The sequence below is a fragment of the Phoenix dactylifera genome, unplaced genomic scaffold (genome assembly GCF_009389715.1).
Source record: "Phoenix dactylifera cultivar Barhee BC4 unplaced genomic scaffold, palm_55x_up_171113_PBpolish2nd_filt_p 000618F, whole genome shotgun sequence".
Classification (NCBI taxonomy): Eukaryota; Viridiplantae; Streptophyta; class Magnoliopsida; order Arecales; family Arecaceae; genus Phoenix; species Phoenix dactylifera.
The window spans coordinates 90,819-111,706 of NW_024068013.1; the positions used below are offsets into that span (position 1 = coordinate 90,819).

The 20,888-nt window shown below is 39.5% G+C and overlaps 1 protein-coding gene across 1 annotated transcript; it reads left to right on the forward strand.

Annotated features, from left to right (window-relative positions):
• Positions 1-13,152: 13,152 nt before the first annotated feature.
• Positions 13,153-20,140, forward strand: LOC103723743 (syntaxin-22-like). The gene is made up of 7 exons (XM_008814764.3): positions 13,153-13,570; positions 13,660-13,747; positions 13,841-13,980; positions 14,088-14,159; positions 17,550-17,707; positions 17,798-17,898; positions 19,902-20,140. The coding sequence occupies exons 1-7, from the start codon at positions 13,401-13,403 to the stop codon at positions 19,968-19,970; spliced, it is 798 nt and encodes a 265-aa protein (XP_008812986.1). The 5' UTR covers positions 13,153-13,400; the 3' UTR covers positions 19,971-20,140.
• The last annotated feature ends 748 nt before the right edge of the window (positions 20,141-20,888 follow it).

The window sequence follows — 20,888 nt, forward strand, 5'->3', positions numbered from 1 at the left end:
TTAAAGAGTTGACAAGCCCAGGAGGAAATGTGGGCACCTTGGTTGCTCAACTTAGAGGAAGAATTGAAATGGCAACCATAGAATTTGAAGCACTCGTGGCAGCCTTCCATAAGTCACAGGGAGATCAGTTCAAGACCCTAATGGATTCAATCAATGCATTTATAGATGCAGCTTGTAGGGCTTATGAGTAACGTCGCCGATAAGGCACTTTTTGTATACATCTAGGGATCTTCTCTTTGTATACCCTAGGCTATTTTGAAACACTTTTTGTAGTAGAAATCAATACTTGTAATGATTTCTTCTTTTAACTATGTACTGACTTCAAAAGTTTACAATGATACATGAATACAATTTCTTTTGAAACCTTGTGTATGTGCTACTGTGTATGTGATTCTGTGACTGTGTATGTGTTTCTTGTGATGTGCCATAAAAATCTCATAACATACCTTAAGTATTCAAATTCAACACAACTTATCCATGCATATGACACAGGGGGAGCACATCTTGTGATAACTATGTTAAACAAAAAGAGGAGTCTGAAATGAATTCCAAAACAAAGGGGGAGTGATATGAATGACTAAAATTCTTTAATAGAAATAACTTGGACAGGGGGAGCACAACTTGAATCTCCTTGAGTAGTTCATAGAAAGATAATTTGTCCCCTTCATTGTTGATGACAAAAAGGGGGAGTAGATATATAGAAGGGGGAGTAGAACCAAGAGTAGAACCAATATGGATATTGGATACATTGGAATGCAAAATACGAAATTCATACTCCAAAGTTGAATTAGAAAAGATAAAATTGAAAAATATTGGCTTTTAGATAATTGCCCTTCTGGAAAAGAAAGGGGGAGTCAAAAAGAACTTAGCTTTCAAATCTTAACTTAATTCAAATTCAGTTGATATGCTAAAATTGCTTAAGAGCTATAAAGATCAATCTTATGCATAATGATAGAACTGAAAATTGACTATTTTGAATTATGCACACTGTATCTAGCTCTAATCAAAACATTATGCTTGTACATCTGATCAAATACTGTGTATATGTTTAAAATTCGAATTTTGCATATACTCAGTGTTTTGTCATCATCAAAAAGGGGGAGATTGTTGACCCCCTAATGGATTTTGATGAATACAAAATACTAGAGTATAATTCCATTTATCTTCACAATTTAATTGAGGATTTCATGTATTTTATTAGGAATATTGTTAAGAAATGTCTAGGTAAGTTCCCATGATTTTTAAGGACTTATTAAAGAATTTTTGAGATGAAAGAAAAAGTTCAGGGACAGCCGAGACGTCTCCGGGTTGTCTCAGAGACGTCTCTGGCACAAACAGGAAGAACTGGCACGTCTGGAGACGTCCCTGGCACCTGCCGAGTCGTCCCCGCGATAGCGGAGTCGACTCTCTCAGTAGCGGAGTCGACTCTCTCAGTGGCGGCAGAAAGGCAGTTTTCAAGAGATATGCGCGAGACGTCCCCACCGTACGCGGAGTCGTCCCCGCAAGTAAAAAGCAGACTTCCCGAGTCGTCCCCAAGATAGCGGAGACGGCTCTCTCAGGGTTTTCCAGAGAATGACTTTTTCGGTGATAAGGCAGCGGAGACGTCCCCTGAAAGAGCGGAGTCGACTCTCTCAGTGAATTCCAGAAGACATGTTTTTCTGAGATAAAGAAGCGGAGTCGTCCCCGAGGCAGCGGAGTCGTCCCCATTCAAAAAGTGCAAACAAGCCGAGACGTCCCCGTAAAGTGCAGAGACGACCCTCTCAGCAAATCAGAAAGGCAAGAATTCAAACGGTACAATTCCAGAGTCGTCCCCGTAAAGAGCCGAGTCGTCCCCAGACAACGTAAAAAGTAAAATCTTGTAGCCGAGACGTCTCTCGTTGAAGCAGAGACGTCCCCGGAGCGCCTGGGACGCGACTGACAGCTTTTACAGGTTTGGTTTGAATTTCAAATCTCTTTTACTTTATCTCTAACGGCTATATTTGCTTTTTGGGCTATAAAAGGGACCTCTTAAGTGCTTCTCAACAACTCTTTACCAACCCAAAGCTACATCATTTAAGAGAGAAGCAAGAGAAAGAAGTTCAAGGGAGTGAGTGCATTCAAGTGAAGAAATCAAGTGCTTTCAAGCTTCCCAAGTGATTTCAAGCTCAACCACTCTCTTCCGCTCGGGATTCAAAGCTCATACTCAAGCCTACGCGATCCACATCGGAAGAATCATCATTTTCCCACGCTTCCAACGGCAAAAGGATTCTTCTGGGTTCTATTGTTTATCATTGTCATATTTGCTTATTTAGAGCTTTCTAATTGTTTGTAAAACTCCTTCAATATTGTGCTTGTTCCAGTCAAAGAACTTGGAACAAGGGAAAGGCGTCCCAAGCCTAGGTTAAATTGGGGGTTTTAGGGTTCGTTGTTAGCCCGGTGTAAAACAACGAGTTGGGTAGTGCACTCGCAAAACTACCGGACTGTAATCTTGGATTATAGTGAAAATTCCCAAAGGTGCTTTGGGGAGTGGATGTTGGAGCAGTGGAAGCTCCGAACCACTATAAAACCTTGTGTTTGCGATTGACTCTTCTCATCCCTCTATCTTTACTTTAGTTCATACATTTGCGTGTTTTACTCTTAATTAGGCAAAAAGTTTTAAAACATCTAATTCACCCCCCTCTTGGGTGACCATCTCTGGGCAACAAAACCTCAATTGAATCGAGTCGGGCATTAACCTGGGTGGACATTGTGGTTAAGTCATGAATTTGGGCATTGTTTGCTTGGACTTGGGCATTGGTATTTTGGACTTGAGTATTAGGTTTTTTGAACTTGGGCATTAGTGTTTTGGACTTGAGCATTAGTGTCTTGAATAGCTTTTAATAGAGCTTCGATTTTGGAATCCATGTCTAGGTGAGACTCAGAATAAGATACGACACGACCACTACGTAGATGCTAAAATGAATGCAATATGTATGTTCCTACCAATTATAAAGGTTCCTAAGTAGACCTAATGCATGAAAGTAATTCGTAATTGCAAAGTTTATGCCCAATATAAGCTTAAACTATTCGTAATTAGCCTGGCTCGGATACCAAAGCTGATGCAGGACGGATGTAAGGGATGGAAGGCAGCGTGAAAGAGGAGAAGAAGAGGGGAAGAAGAAGAAAAGAGGAGAGGAGGAGGAAGAAGAAGAAGGCTAATTTTCTTGCATTAATTTATTGAAAAATAAACAAATGCATGCCCTATATATATATAGGGCCACAAAATAACAAATAAGTCCCAACGAAGAAAACAATTTGAAAGAGGTCCTCAAAAGACAATATGCAAATTAATCCTACCCGCATAAAATAAATAAATAATAAAAAATAACATCAATCAATCCAGCCACAACGAAAGTGGCTGGACCGTCCTCCTGCGACAACCATGATACCGCAAAATAATCAGTCCAGTACTCGTGTCCGCACCAGGTATCTTCCATTCTTCAAGGAACTTAAGCAAATAAAGGACTTTCGATGGACTGAGAAGTTTCAAAACACCTTGAACTCTAGCTCATGGAGTACCTCGGCTCGCTGCCTCTTCTTACCAAATTGAGGCATATGGAGATGTTATATCTTTATCTCGCAGTTTCCCCAATGGCCTTGAGCTTGGTTTTGATCCGAGAGAAAGATAAAGGTCTAGAAACTGTTCTCCTCCACAAGCAAAGTCCTTCTTGATGATGAGACGAGATACCCTAATTGAAAAGATGGCTTATGCCCTAATCGTCTTAGCTCGAAGGTTGTGGCCCTATTTTCAAGCCTATTCCATCATGATGCCGACTGACAAAACCGACCTTTGAAGGAAATTTTGCAGAAACTAGAGACATCAGGGTGGTTAGCTAAATGGGCGATCAGGCTTCGGAAGTTTGACATCCATTTCCAACCTTGGTTCGTCATCAAAGCTCACATATTTGCGGACTTTCTAGTAGAATGCACCATCCTCGAGGAAGTAGAGTTCGAGGATCATCATGAAAGGGACAAGCTGGAGGAGTTCTAGATCCTTTATGTTGATGGCCTCTCTAGCTTAAGAGAAAGCAAGCCGAGCTGATCCTCACAAGCTCAGAAGGAGTAATAGTGGAGTATGCCTTGAGGCTCATCTACAAAGTCTCGAACAACAAAGTTGAGAATGAGACCCTCATCACTGGCCTCAAACTTGCTAAGAAGATTAGAGTCAATCACCTGAAGGCCTTTAGCGACTCGTAGCTCATTGTTGGCTAAGTCTGAGGAGAGTATGAAGCTAGGATCCTTACCATACAAAAATATTTGTAGAAAGCGAAGGATATCTTCTTGGCTTTCACAAAATTTAAGATCCTGCAGGTTCTATGGTTGAAAATGCCAGAGCTAACCTTGTCTCCAAATTGGCAACCTCGGAATGTGTCGACTTGAAGAAGATTGCCTATTTTAAGGTGCTCAAGAAGCCTAGCATCGATAAAGAACCAAGCTTAATGTTGCAAACTGATTTTGAGCCGAGTTGGATGGATCTACTTGTTGAGTACCTCCGAAATGGAATGTTGCCCAAGGGTAGAAGAGAGCCTGAAGACTAAAGTACTGAGCAGCACCCAACATCCTATTGGAGGGTAAGTTCTACAAAAGATCCTTTTCTTTGCCTCTCCTCAGGAGTCTCTAATCTACAAAGGCAGAGTATTCTCTCTGAAAAATCTATAAAGGGATATGCGACAATCACCTAGGCCGATAGAACTAGGGATACAAATGGGTCGGAAGAAACCCCTTTCATCCACATCTTCGGCTCAGAAGTGGTAATACCAGTCGAGATCAGCTTCCCATCGCTTCGAGTCGAGCAATACGATGAGTAGTGGAATCCAAAAGACCTCCAAGCAAATTTGGATTTGCTTGAAGAAGAAATGGAGAGAGCTCAGATCTAAATGGTGGCTTATCAGCACAGAGTAGCTCAGCATTACAATTGCTGGATAAAAGAAAAGCTCTTCCGACTTGGAGACCTTATACTCAGAAAGGCCGAGGTAGCACGATTAGGAGAACATGACAAGCAGTCTCCAAACTAGGAAGGACCTTACAAGATGACCGAGGTCGTTCGTCCAAGAACTTATCGACTTGAACACCTTAATAGAATATTCGTACCTTAGACTTGGAACTTCGACAATCTTCGGGCCTACTATTAGTAAAATGTAAAATTATACTTTGAAATTCTGGCTACTAATGAATAAAATTATCTTTTCTCTATATATTCTCAAAGTATTTCAGATTGGATACTCTACTCTAAAATAGTCGAGCATCTTAGGTCGGATGCATCTCTCAAAGACCACAGACCTTTGAAAAAGGGACGACCCAAAAATGCCTGGGACTGCGACTTACAAGCCTACGAGGGTAGAAAAAAATATGGTGAAAGAACCAATTCCTCCCATGAAGACAACCCAGAAGTAACTTGGAGCTCCATTATACTGACTAAGGAGTCAACAAAAAAATCTAGCAAAAAGCTAGGCTTGGATAGGAGGACACATGCTCGCTTGAGCATTAGCTTTCCAAAATCCCTGCTGATGACTTGATGGGCCTATTGACCAACCTCTATAAGTCGAGAGCCCTAAGGCGAACTCTATGCCAATAAATGTAGGGCAGCAAATTCACTAGGCCCATAACATCAACACAATCATATTTAGATAGGGGGGCAAGATATGCATGATGAATAAGTTTGGCTGATATTAGCTTCAACACCTACCTACAATGGATGACTATGCATGATGAATAAGTTTGGTTGATATGTCGTCTAACCTACAAGCTAAGTGTATTGCCCAAACTCAAACACTTGGTAAAAATTAGAAAGAAACACTAGGTATGATCAAAAGGAAGCTTTTTTCATTAATGAAAAAAGTTTTTACAATGAGCTCATCATATAAATGACCGAGGAGAATGGAGTACAAAATTCAAAAAAGAACAAAGGCTTTTGAAGCCTAATTATCTAAGCTCAGAGGAGGTGCCATTTTCTTGGAGTCATCGTTACCCATGGCAGGCTAGCGGCTGCTGAGATTGACCTCCTGAAAAAGCTTCGCCACTTTGGCTTTCCAATCTTAGAAGCCTTGCACATAGGTGTCGGCGACACCTTCAACAATTTTCTACTTGCCTAATATTTTGCTATAGCTCAAGCGGCCTACCCCTAGGGGCTGGCGGCTCTCTCTTCAGCATCACCTACTTATTAGTTAGTTGCCATTATTTCCTTCTTAGTCTCATATTTTCGAAGCCCAACAACCTCCGTTCGAGCCTTTGCTGCCACATCTCATCTTTCTACTACAGCTAGCTTCTCGTTCATTGCCTTTAGCTTGCCCTCCATCTCAGCCGACCTATGCTCGGCATCCTTGAACTTCTACTCAGTTTTGGTCATCAAGTGCTTCAATGCCTTCAGCCTGTCATACATAATATAGATGGTGTTAACATGCTGCAAAAAGAAAAGAGTTAGTTCGAGCATAAAATTCCAAAAAAAAATCTAAGGCTATATGTTAGCTCAGTAGTCAGTACTTACTTGGATGGCTTACATATATGCATCATTGGCGAGGTCATTGATCTGCCACTTTCCAAAGGACTTCTTGTCATGAGGAAGCAAGACAACATGGGCCAACTCCTTTGTTACTTGAGCATTAGTCAGCCTAGAGTTGGAGACTTTCACCAATCACTTGGGAGTGTAAATTGCAGGCTTGGGTGTGGGAGGTTGAGGGGATGCTGTGGTAGATGCCAAGAGCTAAAGAGACATTGGAGTAGTTAGTGGAGGAAAAAAAGTGATGGGAGATATGATTTCTACCTCAAGCTAAATCTCTTCCTGAGGAATGCCTTTCAAGCTAGGCCCCTTCAAACGGGCTGGGTTAGCTAGGGTCGAAGATTCTAGGGGAGTCAGAGCTATAGTAGTGAGAGCTTGAAAATATCTGCAATGATATCCTCTTTCGGATGGTCATCCTCTCGGTCGATCTTCATTTCTGCATGATGAGGAAGGAAGGTTAGAAGTCAATCGCAACTAGTTTGTACAAAAAAAGAGAAAACAAAGATGTTTACCCTATGGGTCAGGCTCAAGCCAATATTAATCAATATCTGCTCGCCCAAGAGTTCCCACACAAGGGGCACCTTGGCTCCAAGCAGAATGTCTTGAGACTTCTGATCTTCTTCAGATAGATTCATAGCTAAGTTTAATGTTGTCCTCGGTGACCCCCAAAAAGTACTAAAGGCCCAAAGCTGCTCAGAGGTGATGAAGAAAAATCTATCCTTCCATTCGTGGATGGAGGAAGGATTTTCTCAGATTAATTGGTAGTTCTTTCAAGGAGAGAAGTACCACTAATTTCGCTCTTGGGAAGGTCTCTTCAGTGTGAAGAAGATCCAAAATGAACCCATTATCGGTGGAATACCAAGGAGCAAATAGAATGAAAGAAACCTGACTATAATGCTCCAAGAATTGGGGACTAAGTGGTTGGCACAAAAAAATATTGGTTCAAGAGCTAGATGATGAAAGAACAAAGTGGAAAACTTAGCCCATCCTTAAATGTCTCCTCGTATAGGCGAAGCTAAGAAGGCAATATCTTAGTTATCTAGTACTTAGGACCAGACAACACTAAAGAGAAGAGGAATAGAATATTAGGCTTTGATTCGATCTAAATCTTTCTGAATTAGAATGGATTTCTTGGTGTCCCCACCAAAGAACATCTCAAATCCTCCCTCTGAACGAGCGAGAAAGTTGACGTATCGCCTTACAAAACAAGAAAAAAAAAGAGGAAGACTAGTTCAATAGCCAGTTCATTTGAGTCTATAAGAAGCAGAAGGCATAGGCCTGCACGAAGCTATTAGAGGATGAATGAGGAGAAGTCTGAGGAGTAGGAGGGTCGATTGACCAGCTCCCAGACAACTCGTTTAAGGAAGTGAAACCGGAGGTCATCAATGGCAGGAGATTAGAACCCCTCGACAACATTCACCGGAGAAGATGGGGGTGGAACCAAAATACACTGGAGAAGATAGACGAAACTAGTAGCAAGAAACTCTCAACTCTGTAAATGAGAGAAAAGGAAAGGAACAAACCCTTTATATAGAATGACGGATGTCTTTGATCAACATGCTTGTAAAATTGCCTGACCTAATCTACTGCCACATGTTAGCTCAATATTCGCCTTTAGATGATTAATCGGATTGCCCCATTTAAATGGTTTTAAGAAGTCTAATCGATGCATGAAAAATCATACCCAGATGTGATGTCGCCTCGGAAGAATTAGAGAGCATTTAATGCCACATTCCAAAAACTTCCAGGTTTAACCCAAATTAAATGAGAGCATCCTTTTTGGTGCCCCAGCTTGCGCAATTTGACTACTTCCTTCTCCCAATCTAAAAAGTGCTCAAACTCGAAAGTGGGTGGTAAATGATATGGTATATATTCGTCGGCCTATGATTAATACCAACTTTGGTAGCCGATCAAGGTGTTGATCTCTGTATCAACTAATTTGCCGACCTGAGCAGTCATTCGAGCTGTAGCTTGAACTGTTATATCAATCGAAGTAGATTTACCAATTAATAGCAATGAGCCACGTGTATTTCTTTAAAGTCTATTAAAGAGATACTTCTGATACAACACACTTATGGAGCACATTGCGGAGTGGTTACAGCTCGTCTCGTATGGTTGAATAGTTATTGCACGATCTGGACAGTTAAAATTTGTGGTGCACGTAATGTGTGGGTAACCGAGTAGTTAAGGCTCACGTCTCTTATACTTAGTAACAAACACTAACCTTCATTCTATATGAAAAACACTTGGAGGCCTTTTTGGTATGCTTTTTTCACAACTCTCTTACACTGTTTCACCTACCGATAAATCTCGCCATTATTTCTTCAAAATTCCTGCCTGACTTAGGTATCAAAGGGTCCTCTACTAGATAAACTCTTACAAGTGGACTCTCTTTTCATTTTCAGGTTAAATGACTAGTGTCAAGCAAGCTTCTTTATCCGAGCATAGCCACAACCGACCACTTTCGCCGGCCAACTCAGCTTGGAGCTTGGATTTTGGTGGCAATAGAAAATAAGAGCTTATGAGAATCTAATGATAGATAGGTATTAATCTAAGATTGTAATTAGATAGTCTATACAAATTGCTGAGGAGTATGCAATACCGAAATGGAATCCGAAGCCTTAGCCTATACCTAGGGGGGTTAATTGGGACTCACCATTAAGGGTAGTGTTGGGCAACGGGCCGTGCCGGGCCGGCCCGGCCCAGGCCCACCGGGCCCAAGGAATAAACGGGCCGTGCCTGGCCCGGCCCGCTTATGAAGCGGGCCGTGCCGGGCACGGCCCGTCCAGCACGGAACGCCAGCCCGGCCCGGCCCCAGGCCCGTCTATTGGCGGGCCGGGCCGGGCACGGCGCAACGGCTCCAAACGGGCCGTGCCAGGCACGGCCCGCAACGGCTCCAGACGGGCCGTGCCTGGCACGGCCCGTCTGGAGAGGGGGGAGGAAAATAGCCGTTTCCAACGGCTATTTTCGGGAAAAAGACCCTTTTACCCCTCCCAACAGTCCAATAACGGCTGAATTGAGGGGTATTTTGGGAAAAAAAATTTGGGCTTCTATAAATAGCCCATTCCTCCCTCATTCTCACCACACCAAACCAACTATTCTCTCCTTCTCTACTGCTATTATTTCTCTCTTCTAAAGTGCTCTTCTAGCAATTTAATTTTTAGTTTGTTCAAGTGCTACACAAGAGGAGGTTCCTGTTGAGAAGAGAAGGTCGCTTCTGTTGAGAGCACAAGAGGAAGCTCGGAATCTCGGCTCTGCCTCTGCCCTCCGACCCTCTACTCAATTCCTCCTTGCGGTTAGTTTTTATTTTTTGAATTAATCATAGATATGTCATCTTTTGAGGAAAGTCAGTTTGGCATTCCTTCTGTTTCTGAGGGAGAAGAAACTAATCCCCAACCCCATGTTCCTAGTTCCTCTAGAACTGGTGAACCGAGTGAAGATCAAACCTCTTCTCGTAAGAGGACTAGTGCTGTATGGAATGAATTTGATAGAGTTATAGTTGATGGAGTCTGGAAAGCTAGATGTAAAAAATGTGCCAAACTTTATAGTTGTAGTAGTAGTGGGGGAACAGGGCATTTAAAAAGACATCAAGAGAGTCATAGGATGCATGATTCTCATGCTCAAACTCAAAGTACCCTTAATATACAAGGGGGATTACTTGTAGGTAATTTTGCATATAATCATGAAAATCAAAGAAAAGCACTTGTAAAATGGATAGTTAAGGATGAATTACCTTTTAGTTTATGTGAATCTTTTAATTTTGAAGAATATGTTCAATTAAACCTACAACCTGCTTACAAAAGAACTAGTAGGCGTACATTTAGAAGAGTAGCTATGACTAACTTTTTAGCAATGAAACAAAATTTAATTGAAACACTTTCTACTTTAAATGTAAAAATTTCATTAACTTCTGATATTTGGTCAGCATCTGTAGGTAGTAATTGTTTTATTGTCATTACTGCTCATTATATTGATAATGATTGGTAATTAAATAAACGTATTCTTGCTTTTCGTGCTTTTGATTTTCCACATTCTGGGCAACAAATTTCAAATATCATTTATCAAACTGCATGTTCATATAATATTAATGATAAAATTATGTCTATTACTTTTGATAATGCATCTAATAATAATTCTGCTGTTGCATTATTAAAAGACTCATTGCATCCCATGTTAGATGGAAATTTATTGCATATTAGATGTGCATGTCATATCTTAAATCTTTCTGTTCAAGCTGGCATGGGCATGATTCAAGATGTGATTTCAAAAATTAGAAATGCAGTTTCTTTTATTCATGCTTCAAGATCAAGACTTCAAGAATTTAAGGAATTATGCATAAATCATGGTAAACATTTTAAAAAATTTAAACTTGATGTAATTACTCGTTGGAACTCCACATATAGCATGATAGATGATGCATACCCATATAAAAACTTATTAAATGCATATATTAATGATCGTGGATTAGGCTTTACATTGTCTGAAACTGATTGGAATAAAGAAAAAATTTTGGAAGATTTTTTGCTTAGTTTTTATAATGCTACCAATGTTCTTTCTGGTATTTATTATCCAACTTCATGTTCATTTTTACAACAAGCATATATAATTAGTCAAAAATTTGCAGAACATAGATATGATGATGTTTTAATGCCTATTATTGACCTAATGGAATCTAAATGGAATGAGTATTGGGACAAGATATGTCCTATGCATAACTTAGCTGCTGTATTTGATCCTAGAGTTAAATTAAATGGCGTGCTAATTTTACTTGATGCATACTCTGAAAATATGAATCATGATTCTGAATCTGCTAAAGATGAGGTAAAACAACTTCTTTATGATATTTATGCTATATATGATGAAAAAATTCGTGGATCTAGAACACAAATACAAACCTCTATTTCTTCTTCTAGTAGTTCTCGTTCGTCATCTATTTTTTCATTCATTGCACAGAGAAGACACACACATGCTTCAAGTTCCTCTTCATCTTCTTCATCTTTAAGTAGTGAACTAGAATTTTATTTACGAAATGATCTTCATTCTGCATATGATGAAAATCAAATAGAGAATCTAGATGTATTATCTTGGTGGAAGAGTGTTAGAAATCAATATCCTGTTATGTCTGCAATTGCACGCGATATTTTAGCTGTGCCGATGTCCACGGTAGCATCGGAATCCGCTTTTAGTGCAGGTCGGCGTGTTCTTGACGAAAAGAGAAGTAGGATGACGGGCGAAACGGTAGAGATGCTTCTCTGCTTCAAAGATTGGTTGGATGCTGAGGCAAGACTTCAAGATAAAGGTGGACATAATACAACATCCTCTGATGATGATGATACAAACACTACTGAAGACTGAAGACTGAAGACTGAAGAGTGAATACTGATTCACTGAATCACTGATGATTAGTAAGATTTCTTAATTTTTTATAATTGTACATTTTTATTGTATTCTGGAGGTCAGACCAAGGTCCAAACCTCGGCCCTTTCTTATTGTATTCTGGAGGTCAGACCAAGGTCCAAACCTCCCTTCATGTATCATTTTGATTTAAATTAATAAACTGGTAGGGGTCTATGCCAAACCCCCCACCAATGGTGGCTTTATATTCATAAATCCTTAGTTTTCAATATTTATTAATTTATTAAAAAAATTTATGAAGCATTAATTTTTATCGGGCCGGGCCGGGCCCAGGCCCGGACCGTGCCAGGCCCGCGGGCCAGCCCGGCCCAGGCCCTTATGGGCCGTGCCGGGCTGGCCCGCGGGCCATGCCGTGCTTGGCCAGCGGGCCTAGACCGGGCCGTGCCGGGCTCGGCCCGCGGGCCAGTACCCTGTGACCCAGTACGACCCTCTCAAATGGGCCGTGCCAGGCACGGCCCGGTACTGTAGCGGGCGGGCCGTGCCAGGCACGGCCCGCTTCGTGCCGGGCCGTGGATGAGTCCTTGTGCCCAACTCTAATTAAGGGCATGGATGAAAGGAAACATTGATGAGTCCTTGTGACCAACAGAGCAAACTTTGAGGTACCTTAGGGTTCTTTACTTCATGATGTACGTCACAATGTCAACAACAATGAGTCCCACAACCTCATTTCAATACTCATTGATAGTTGAATCCACCACGCGTTCACTAAGCATTTAGTGAAGTACATTTATAAGGAGCCAGATAAAGTAGCAGACGGGTATTAACATTTATACTGAGATGGGCCCTAGTTAGAGCTCGTCATTTCCAACCACATTCATCCTTGTATTCTAATCTATCCATTTTATCTGTCATATTGAGTATAGACATAGAATTATCCTAATCATTTATAAATCAGGAAAAAATATTTATTTTTCATAAAAAAACAGAGAGAGAGGAGTCCCAATTGCAAGTTCCTGGTATCATTATTGGCATATTATTATAAATTGATGTAATTTGTAAAGTCCTGATTAAAATACAACATACATACAACCGCCATGTCGGCATGAAAATTTTTTGATATCCTGTGGAAACGTGGCAGCCCACTTTTTCTTATTCTTATGAATCCATCTTATCCACTCTAACTTTCAACAAATGAAAAAGCTTCGCTGATGTTGATACTTGATACCAGAAGATGGCGCTACATATCAAGCGAACGCAGAAGACACAACGGTGTCCGCATAAAAGCTTGCATACCTTAGCCATCATGCTGTCGCCAAATCTTCTAAGATCTAATAATCTACGCGTCTTCGTCAACGTCACCTCCGTAAAGCCTCAAGGAAGGGCGTTGTAATAATTTTTCCTCTCCAAGTCTCTGTTTGAAAAGCCGTTACTTTAATGGCCGGTAGCCGGCCAAGCACCACCCACCTGCGGACCACCAATTACCGACCCCGCCCCCTTCCCCATCTCTCTCTCCAGCAAAGAAGAAGAAGAGATGAGCTTCCAAGATCTCGAGGACCCCTCCAAGCCCTCTTTGGCTCCCAAAACTAGTACGTCGGCCGTGGCCGCCGGAATATTCCAGATCAACACCGCCGCCGCTGGATTCCGGCGTCTCGTCGACGCCATCGGAACCTCCAAAGACACATCGGAGCACCGCCAAGCCCTGTATACTCTCTTTCTCTCTCTCGGCTTTCATGTCCTCCATTTTCTTGAAACATCGACGTTCGCCAACGGTTTCCTGTGATTCAATGCAGGCAAGACGCGAGGAAGCGAATTGGGCAGTTGGTGAAGGAGACCTCCACCAAGCTCAAATCCCTCATCGATGCCAACCGCGACGAAAATGTTATTATATATTTAGAATTCTTGTTCCTGCTGTTAGTATTTTCCTTTGAATTGATATCGCTAAGACGAGTATGATTTGGGGGTTAATGGCAGCCGAGCAAGAGGGCAGAGGAGGCGAAGCTGGCCAGAGACTTCCAGGCAGCGATTCATGACTTCCAGAAGGCCCAGAAGCTTGCGGAAGAGCGGGAGTTAGCCTACGCCCCTTCCACTTCTCGGTCTCCTTTGCCCTCGAGGTATCTTGCTCTTTCTTTATTACTTGTTGATTCTTCTGAAATTGTGATCTTTCGTCATTTAAGATCAGTTGGAGTAGTAGTTGATTTGATGGAGTTGGATTTGAAAGCTCGGGAGCAGAAGAGAATGGGAAAGGGGATGGAGATGAAGAGGGCATGCTACTTCTTTGGGAGCAGAAGAGGTAAGCATTTTGACTGTTTGGTATTTGGTTATTGATATCATAGAGCAGTGGAATGGATTTTTGTAGTGCATGAGTTGCCAAATTGACAAGCATTTAATTTTTTTTTTCCTCGAACATTTTATGGAATGTAAAGCAGCAGATAAAGATGAAAAAGATACTCTTGAGAGCATGAATCATTGGATTGCTTCTGATTCAGTTATGAGAACTGATGTAGAAAGCATCTTTTACTGCTTGAACAAATTTGTTTACTGATTATAGTAAGAGGTGTTTAAATACTGTGTTATATCTCTGTCAGATATCCAGCAGATGAGTTAGAGATTTCTTTTGATGGTATATTGGAGACACTAGTATAATGGATTTTCAATTCCACCATATTTACATTCTTGCATTCCAAGATTTGTGTACATAAATGCATGTAAGTAGAGATACGGATGGCTGTGATCCTAGTTGACCCTCACAACCAACTGTAAAAGAATGTAAAATATGCTGGAACTATGATCCACAAAAGAGGCTCAGAGTCTTGATTCTTGTGAAGTATAATTTGGGATTACATAAAGAGTGGGATCATGCTTAGGGTGGAATTGTACCTTGAGCAAAGAATTATGTACAAAGAGATTCACAATACCCCGACAATCTTGGGATATTGCAGGACCAACAGAAAATCCAGTCCCTCCTACTCGTCCCTTCCTATTGCCTCTTGTACTCGACCATATAGAAGACTATATTCTTCATAATATGCATGAATGTTGTGTAGATAATATAGTAGAGTATTCGAACCCCCAAAAAGATCTCCAATAACTCTTGAATATGTTGTCTTGAGTTATTTATCTATTTGCCACAACTCACTTGGATGTAAACTTAGCATAGAACTTTTAGAAGCTTCATGAGCAATTTACACATGATTTCAGCTTGTACATTAAATATTTCTAGAAACTGTATGACACTCTGTTGGTTTCCTAAATGGAGGTGATCCCCTTAACGAATGCCCTTGGGGAATTCATTCACATTTCGCATTTACATCTCTCTTTTAGACTGTGACCTTTTTGATAATTGTCTAACTTCTATTTATTTTTTCCCGTATGAGTGTAACCACTCAGTTAATTTCACTTGATGCATGTCTATTTCCCCGAGAGGAAGCAAAAGACACCAATGTAGAAAGGACACAAGATAAAAAGAAAAAAAGGTTTGGTATTTGAAAATATTCTTACAAACTTTAATTTGGAGCAAGATTTTTAAATCACACTCCTGGATCACGGTATTGGTTAGGGACCAAGTTGGGATGGGACCATCCTGATGCTTATGATGGGTTGATGTCCCAGCAATTCACTAGGGCACCATTTTTTTTTTTTTTTCCTATCATTTGTTACTTTTAATAGTTGTTTAAAGTTTTTAAAGGGTGGTTTATATTATAATCTAAAATTAGGACAGTTTTTGGGGGGAATAGGTCTTCTTACGGTTCCGTTACCACTATCTTGTTTCTTTTGACTGTTTGCTTTGCACATTAGGGGAGGAAAGAAAGAAGGGAGAAAGAGAGGAAGAAGGGAGAGAGCAAGTCTATCCATCTTCTATTAGTCATATTTGTCCTCTCCAATTGAGATTAAAATCTAGTAGTCTCCTCTTGTTGTCTCCCAGCACATTTTTTATTTATTGCCATTTTTTTGCGAAGTCAAATAGAAATGGTATTGGTTTCATAGGCCAACATATTACCTCAATATTGTCGCTTAGTTCCAGACTATGGCATAAAGAAATCCTAGGAACCTTTAAACAATCATTAAGAACAACAAATAATGGAAGAAAAGAAAGACAAAAAAATGGCGTCCTAATGAATTAACGGGATGTCAACCTGTCTCAAGTATCAGGACAGTGTGTCTTGCCCATTTGAAACACCATCCTGATTTATAGCATGTGATACCAACTGAGTCAACCTGGTTTTCATGTACCAAGGCCCCAGACCCATCCTAGGAACCAGCATCGTACTGGTATGATGCAGGACAGCTAAGACGGATTGGGATTTTAGTCGATATTTTGGAAACACCATGAACCCTTCTATAATTTGAGAGGCCATCAAGAGTACATAATGGTATGTCCTTTGGAAAGTTTCTGAATTATCCAGGAAGTAGCTGGGCCTCATTCATGATGATTTTTATAAAGGCCTTCAGGTTAATCCAGTTCATTTTGAACTTCCCCTCTAGAATCATCAATTCATGCTTTATTATTTTATTTCGGGACAATTCTAAGACTATCCTCTAGAAAGATCTTTTACAAAATGTACAAGTCTGTCTAAAACCCTATATATCCAGAAGATCACACTAAAATAACCTTGACAAAATGAGAATGAACGCTACGTCCTTGCCCAAGTTAGTGTAACATCCCAGCATTTTTGCTTAATTATCTGCATTTAAAGCACAAACGATACATAACAAAAGTAAGATAACCTACCATCTTTCTCTCACTTCAGTATGCATTGAACATTTGTTTACATGACATTCATCCTTATAGTTTCAGGATGTTCGTTAGGCCATAATTTTACGATATCTTTTCAACCTAGAGGAAGAAAATCCTCTATATAGCTTTATGTCATGTCCTACTTTAAACTTTCTACCTGAGCTATATGCATTGAGAATCTGCTAACCGGTAGAAACTAGTATAAAATTATAATGGATTTTTAAAATTTTCCTCTGTAATTTAATGCTGCATTCATAGCAGGTCCATTGTCTTTTTCACGCACATTAAATATCTAAGCCTCTTCTTCAAGGCTTTTAAATTAAACAAATTCATTGATTTGCTACTTGCATCTACTGGAGAAAGACATTAGTGGCATCAATACCAGCTTGAAGTCTATGCTTTTGAAGTTAAGGAAAAAGGCATTAATCATGCCAACAATGGACATGGCAACTATATTACACAAGGTATGCCATCTCGGTACTGAGTCCTGTATTAGTGCCACGCTATCATTGTATCTAGTAAGGTATGGGGCCAGTTCGGAGTGCCGAGTGTCGGGATGCCCTCTGTACCATATACTGGTACCAAACTGGTTCGGTATGGTATGCCATGTACCGTCTAGTTTGGCACAGTACAACTTATTATGATATTACATCTTGGGTGAATCTTTGGTTGATTATGTACATTTCCTAAACAGATCATTTGTCTCTTCTATCCTTACCTGCTCTGACACAGTTAAGTGACTGCTTCTGCAACTTCCCCCTGATCTGTGTCTCGGCAGAAAACAGAAAGCTGATACTCAGAAAGATCAGCCTGCTGAGTTATATCCACTGCATGGAATATGGTCTAAGGAGTTAGGCTTTTGATTGAATATCTGAACTCATTCAGAGTTGAGTTCTTCCCACAAAACATGATTTGTGTTATGACTTCTTGTTTCACAATATGCAGGCAAGAGATACTATCATTGGGCAATGAAATAACATTCAATGAAGCTGTGATAGAGGAAAGGGACCAGGGAATAAAAGCAATAAACAATGATGTAGAACAAGTAAATGAAATATATCGAGACCTTGCTGTCCTACTTCACAGCCAGCGTGTTACTATAGGTAAAATAGGAAGAGCGAACAAACAAATCTTTTTTCAAGTTATGAATTATTTCTTTAAAGACTGATCATGCTTGGCTATACTTCCGGCAGATGACATTGATAGACACATGGAGGAGACATCTGCTTCAGCAGTCCAAGCTAAAACTGTACTCCGCAAGGCTTCCAAAAGCACTAGGTCTAGATCTTCGCGGGTAAGTATCAGTAATCTGCTAAGCCAACTTCGAATAACCTAATTCAACAAATGCTGCCCCATTTCAACATTAACTGAAATCCCTAACTCTTTCCATGCATAGAGAGAACTGACTCCATCCAGTATATATATCGGGGAACCAACATCACAGAACCCAGATTCCAGACTAATATGTAAAGATAATATTTTTATAATTCTATGAAGTATCAGAAGGAATTTGAAAAATAATGTCAAAATTAAGAAGAACGTATAATGTAGGTCATAGAGTGACAATGTAACAAAATTAAAAATATATATATATATATATTACAACATATTTGCCAAAAAAAATGTGATTTATTTGTAAATGTCATCAAAACCCTTTAGTTTAGTTGGCATATAAATGAAGAAATGTAATTTCATGAGAATTTTTCTCTCGTAATAAAAGAAGAAATTCTCTCAAAAAAATTTGATGAGAAAAATCCTCGAGAAAACTTTGATAATTAAAATTGCCATGACTCAGAGGAAAAATAGTAAAATTAGTAAGGAACTGTTAAAAATTAGAAATATATACCATAACAACAGGAGGGTGCCAACTAGCTAAGCTATTGTTACAAGAGACCTAGGTTTGGTCCTGTCCTCAACCGTATATTCTTCCTAGCTATGCTTCACACGGACACATGCACAAACACACACACAGTGAGACAGAGAGAGAGAGAGAGAGAGAGAGAGAGAGCAACGCAGACATAAGTTTCATGCTTTCTGTTCGGGATGTTAAGTGGTATATTGTATTCTCTGAATACCTTAACATGATTATGTTGCATATTTATTATTGAAATACAATAATTAACTTCCATTCTTATGACCTTAAAGATCAATCTATGTACTTGACACACACACAGCACAGCATGGGTATAAGTTTTGTCTTCATGCTATCTATTTTGGAACGTTAAGTGTATTGCATTCAGTGAATACTTGACATGATTATGTTATATATTTCTTACTTAAATAGATAATTAACTTCCATTCTCATGAACTCAAAGATCAATATATCTACTAGACAAACACACATGTACACAGAGCACTGCAGAGATAAGCTTCATGCTATTGGTTTGGGATCTTCAGTTATATTTTGTATTCAGTGAATACATTAACATGATTATGTTGCATACTTCTTGTTTAAGTAGTTAATTAACTTTCATTCTCATGACCTCAAAGATCGATCTATCTACTTGACATGCAAACATACGCAGAGCACAGCACAGACATAAGCTTCATGCTGTCTGTTTGGGATGTTCTGGTATATCGCATTCAGTGAATACCATAACATGATTATGTTGCATACTTATTTAAATAGACAATTAGCTTCCATTCTTATGACCTTGAAGAAGATCAATCTATCTACTTGGCACATACACCCACACACACACACACACAAAGAGAGAGAGAGAGAGAGAGAGAGAGAGAGAGCTGGTCTAAAAACTTCATGTTATCTGTCTGGGATGTTGAGTGTTATATTGCATTCAGTGTATAACATGATTGTGCATCAAAGCAAATTCAGCATGAAGAACAGAGGCGTGTTTAAGAAACTTGCATGCTTCTATCTGAATAGATCTCAATAGATAACTAATTCCATCTCATGACCTCAAAGATCATTTAGAAAGGAAAATGAAAGAAAAAAATTACGGAACGGGCACACATGTAGATGAGCTTCATGCTATCTGTTTGGGATGTTAAGAGTATAGTGCATTCACAGAGTATTTAACATGATTATGTATCAAACCAAATTCAGCCAGATTAACAGAGAGATTTTTAAAAAATTTTAATACTTGTTTAAATAGATAATTTACTTCCAATCATGACCTCAAAGCTCCAACTACTTGAGGTTTTTAAAATAAAAATGTATGGAAAAAATTTCTTCAGAGTCCTTATCTGTCATAGTACTTGGCTGTAATTAGTTCTCTTACTTTCCAGATTTACTTTTTGCTGCCTTCTTGATGAGCTTTGCTATGTTCTTTTCAACAGTGTTGTTGGGCATTGGTAGTCTTCGTCACAGTATTGGTCATCCTTCTTCTTGTCCTCATTTTATACTGATAAACTGGCCTTGCAAGAATGATTTCTTTTCTATATTTTGGTATAATAACTGGATACTACATGCACAATCCTTGTAAATATTAATGGATAAACCTTGCGTACTTCAATGCATTTATCATCATGATTGAAAATTTTGGAGCAATGTAAGATGTGTTTTTTGTATGAACTAACGTTTTCTCCTTTGATGTAGCATAATGATTTTTTCCATGACACATGACATGATTTCTAATTGAAACTTCCACTACCGAGGATGATCAGATTAACTTTTGCATCAGTTACAACAACATGGCAAATAGGTGTATGATCTGGATTGGGTTAATCTAAACCAGAAAAGGAATGAGAAAGTGAGTTATTTACAATAGTCAATTTGGCCTTTATAATGTGATAGCCACTTCTAACATGTACTGCAAGTCGTGAAATATTGCTAAAGGCCAGGACTATAGCATCCAATAACGTAAAGATATAGTAAAAAAAGAACTAGAATGCATGACTACGGAAAGGGAAAAGAAAACTTTATTGGCTCAGCTTTTTCACAAAAAGTAAATACTAACGCTTGCTAAAGCTTATAAAGAACAGCACATGACTTTGTATACAACTTCAGGAACTTGCTTTATACAATTTAGAGTAGTTGACATATACTCTGGTCATGCCCAGGATCATATGAGATGTTTTGTGAATTTCTAATTCAGCCTCTTCTTTGTCCGCCTTTTTTCTGAAAGAAATCAAAATCTTCAATCAGAACAAAAATTGGTAACGTACCTTCAGAACCATGATCAAATGTTTTCGAGACCTTTCTTTAACTAAGATCATGTGCTTTGGTCTCTTTATTATATTCTTGAATATCTTCTTTGTTATAGTATGGATTCATGGTGAGAAATATATTTACATCAAAACAGTAACTTTTTTCACAACCCAAGA

Coding starts and splice junctions, on each gene's coding strand:
- LOC103723743 (XM_008814764.3), top strand. CDS start 13,401: ATGAGCTTCCAAGATCTCGAGGACCCCTCCAAGCCCTCTTTGGCTCCC. Junction 14,160..17,549: donor CTTCTTTGGGAGCAGAAGAG/GTAAGCATTTTG, acceptor CACAATATGCAG/GCAAGAGATACTATCATTGG. Junction 17,708..17,797: donor CAGCCAGCGTGTTACTATAG/GTAAAATAGGAA, acceptor TACTTCCGGCAG/ATGACATTGATAGACACATG.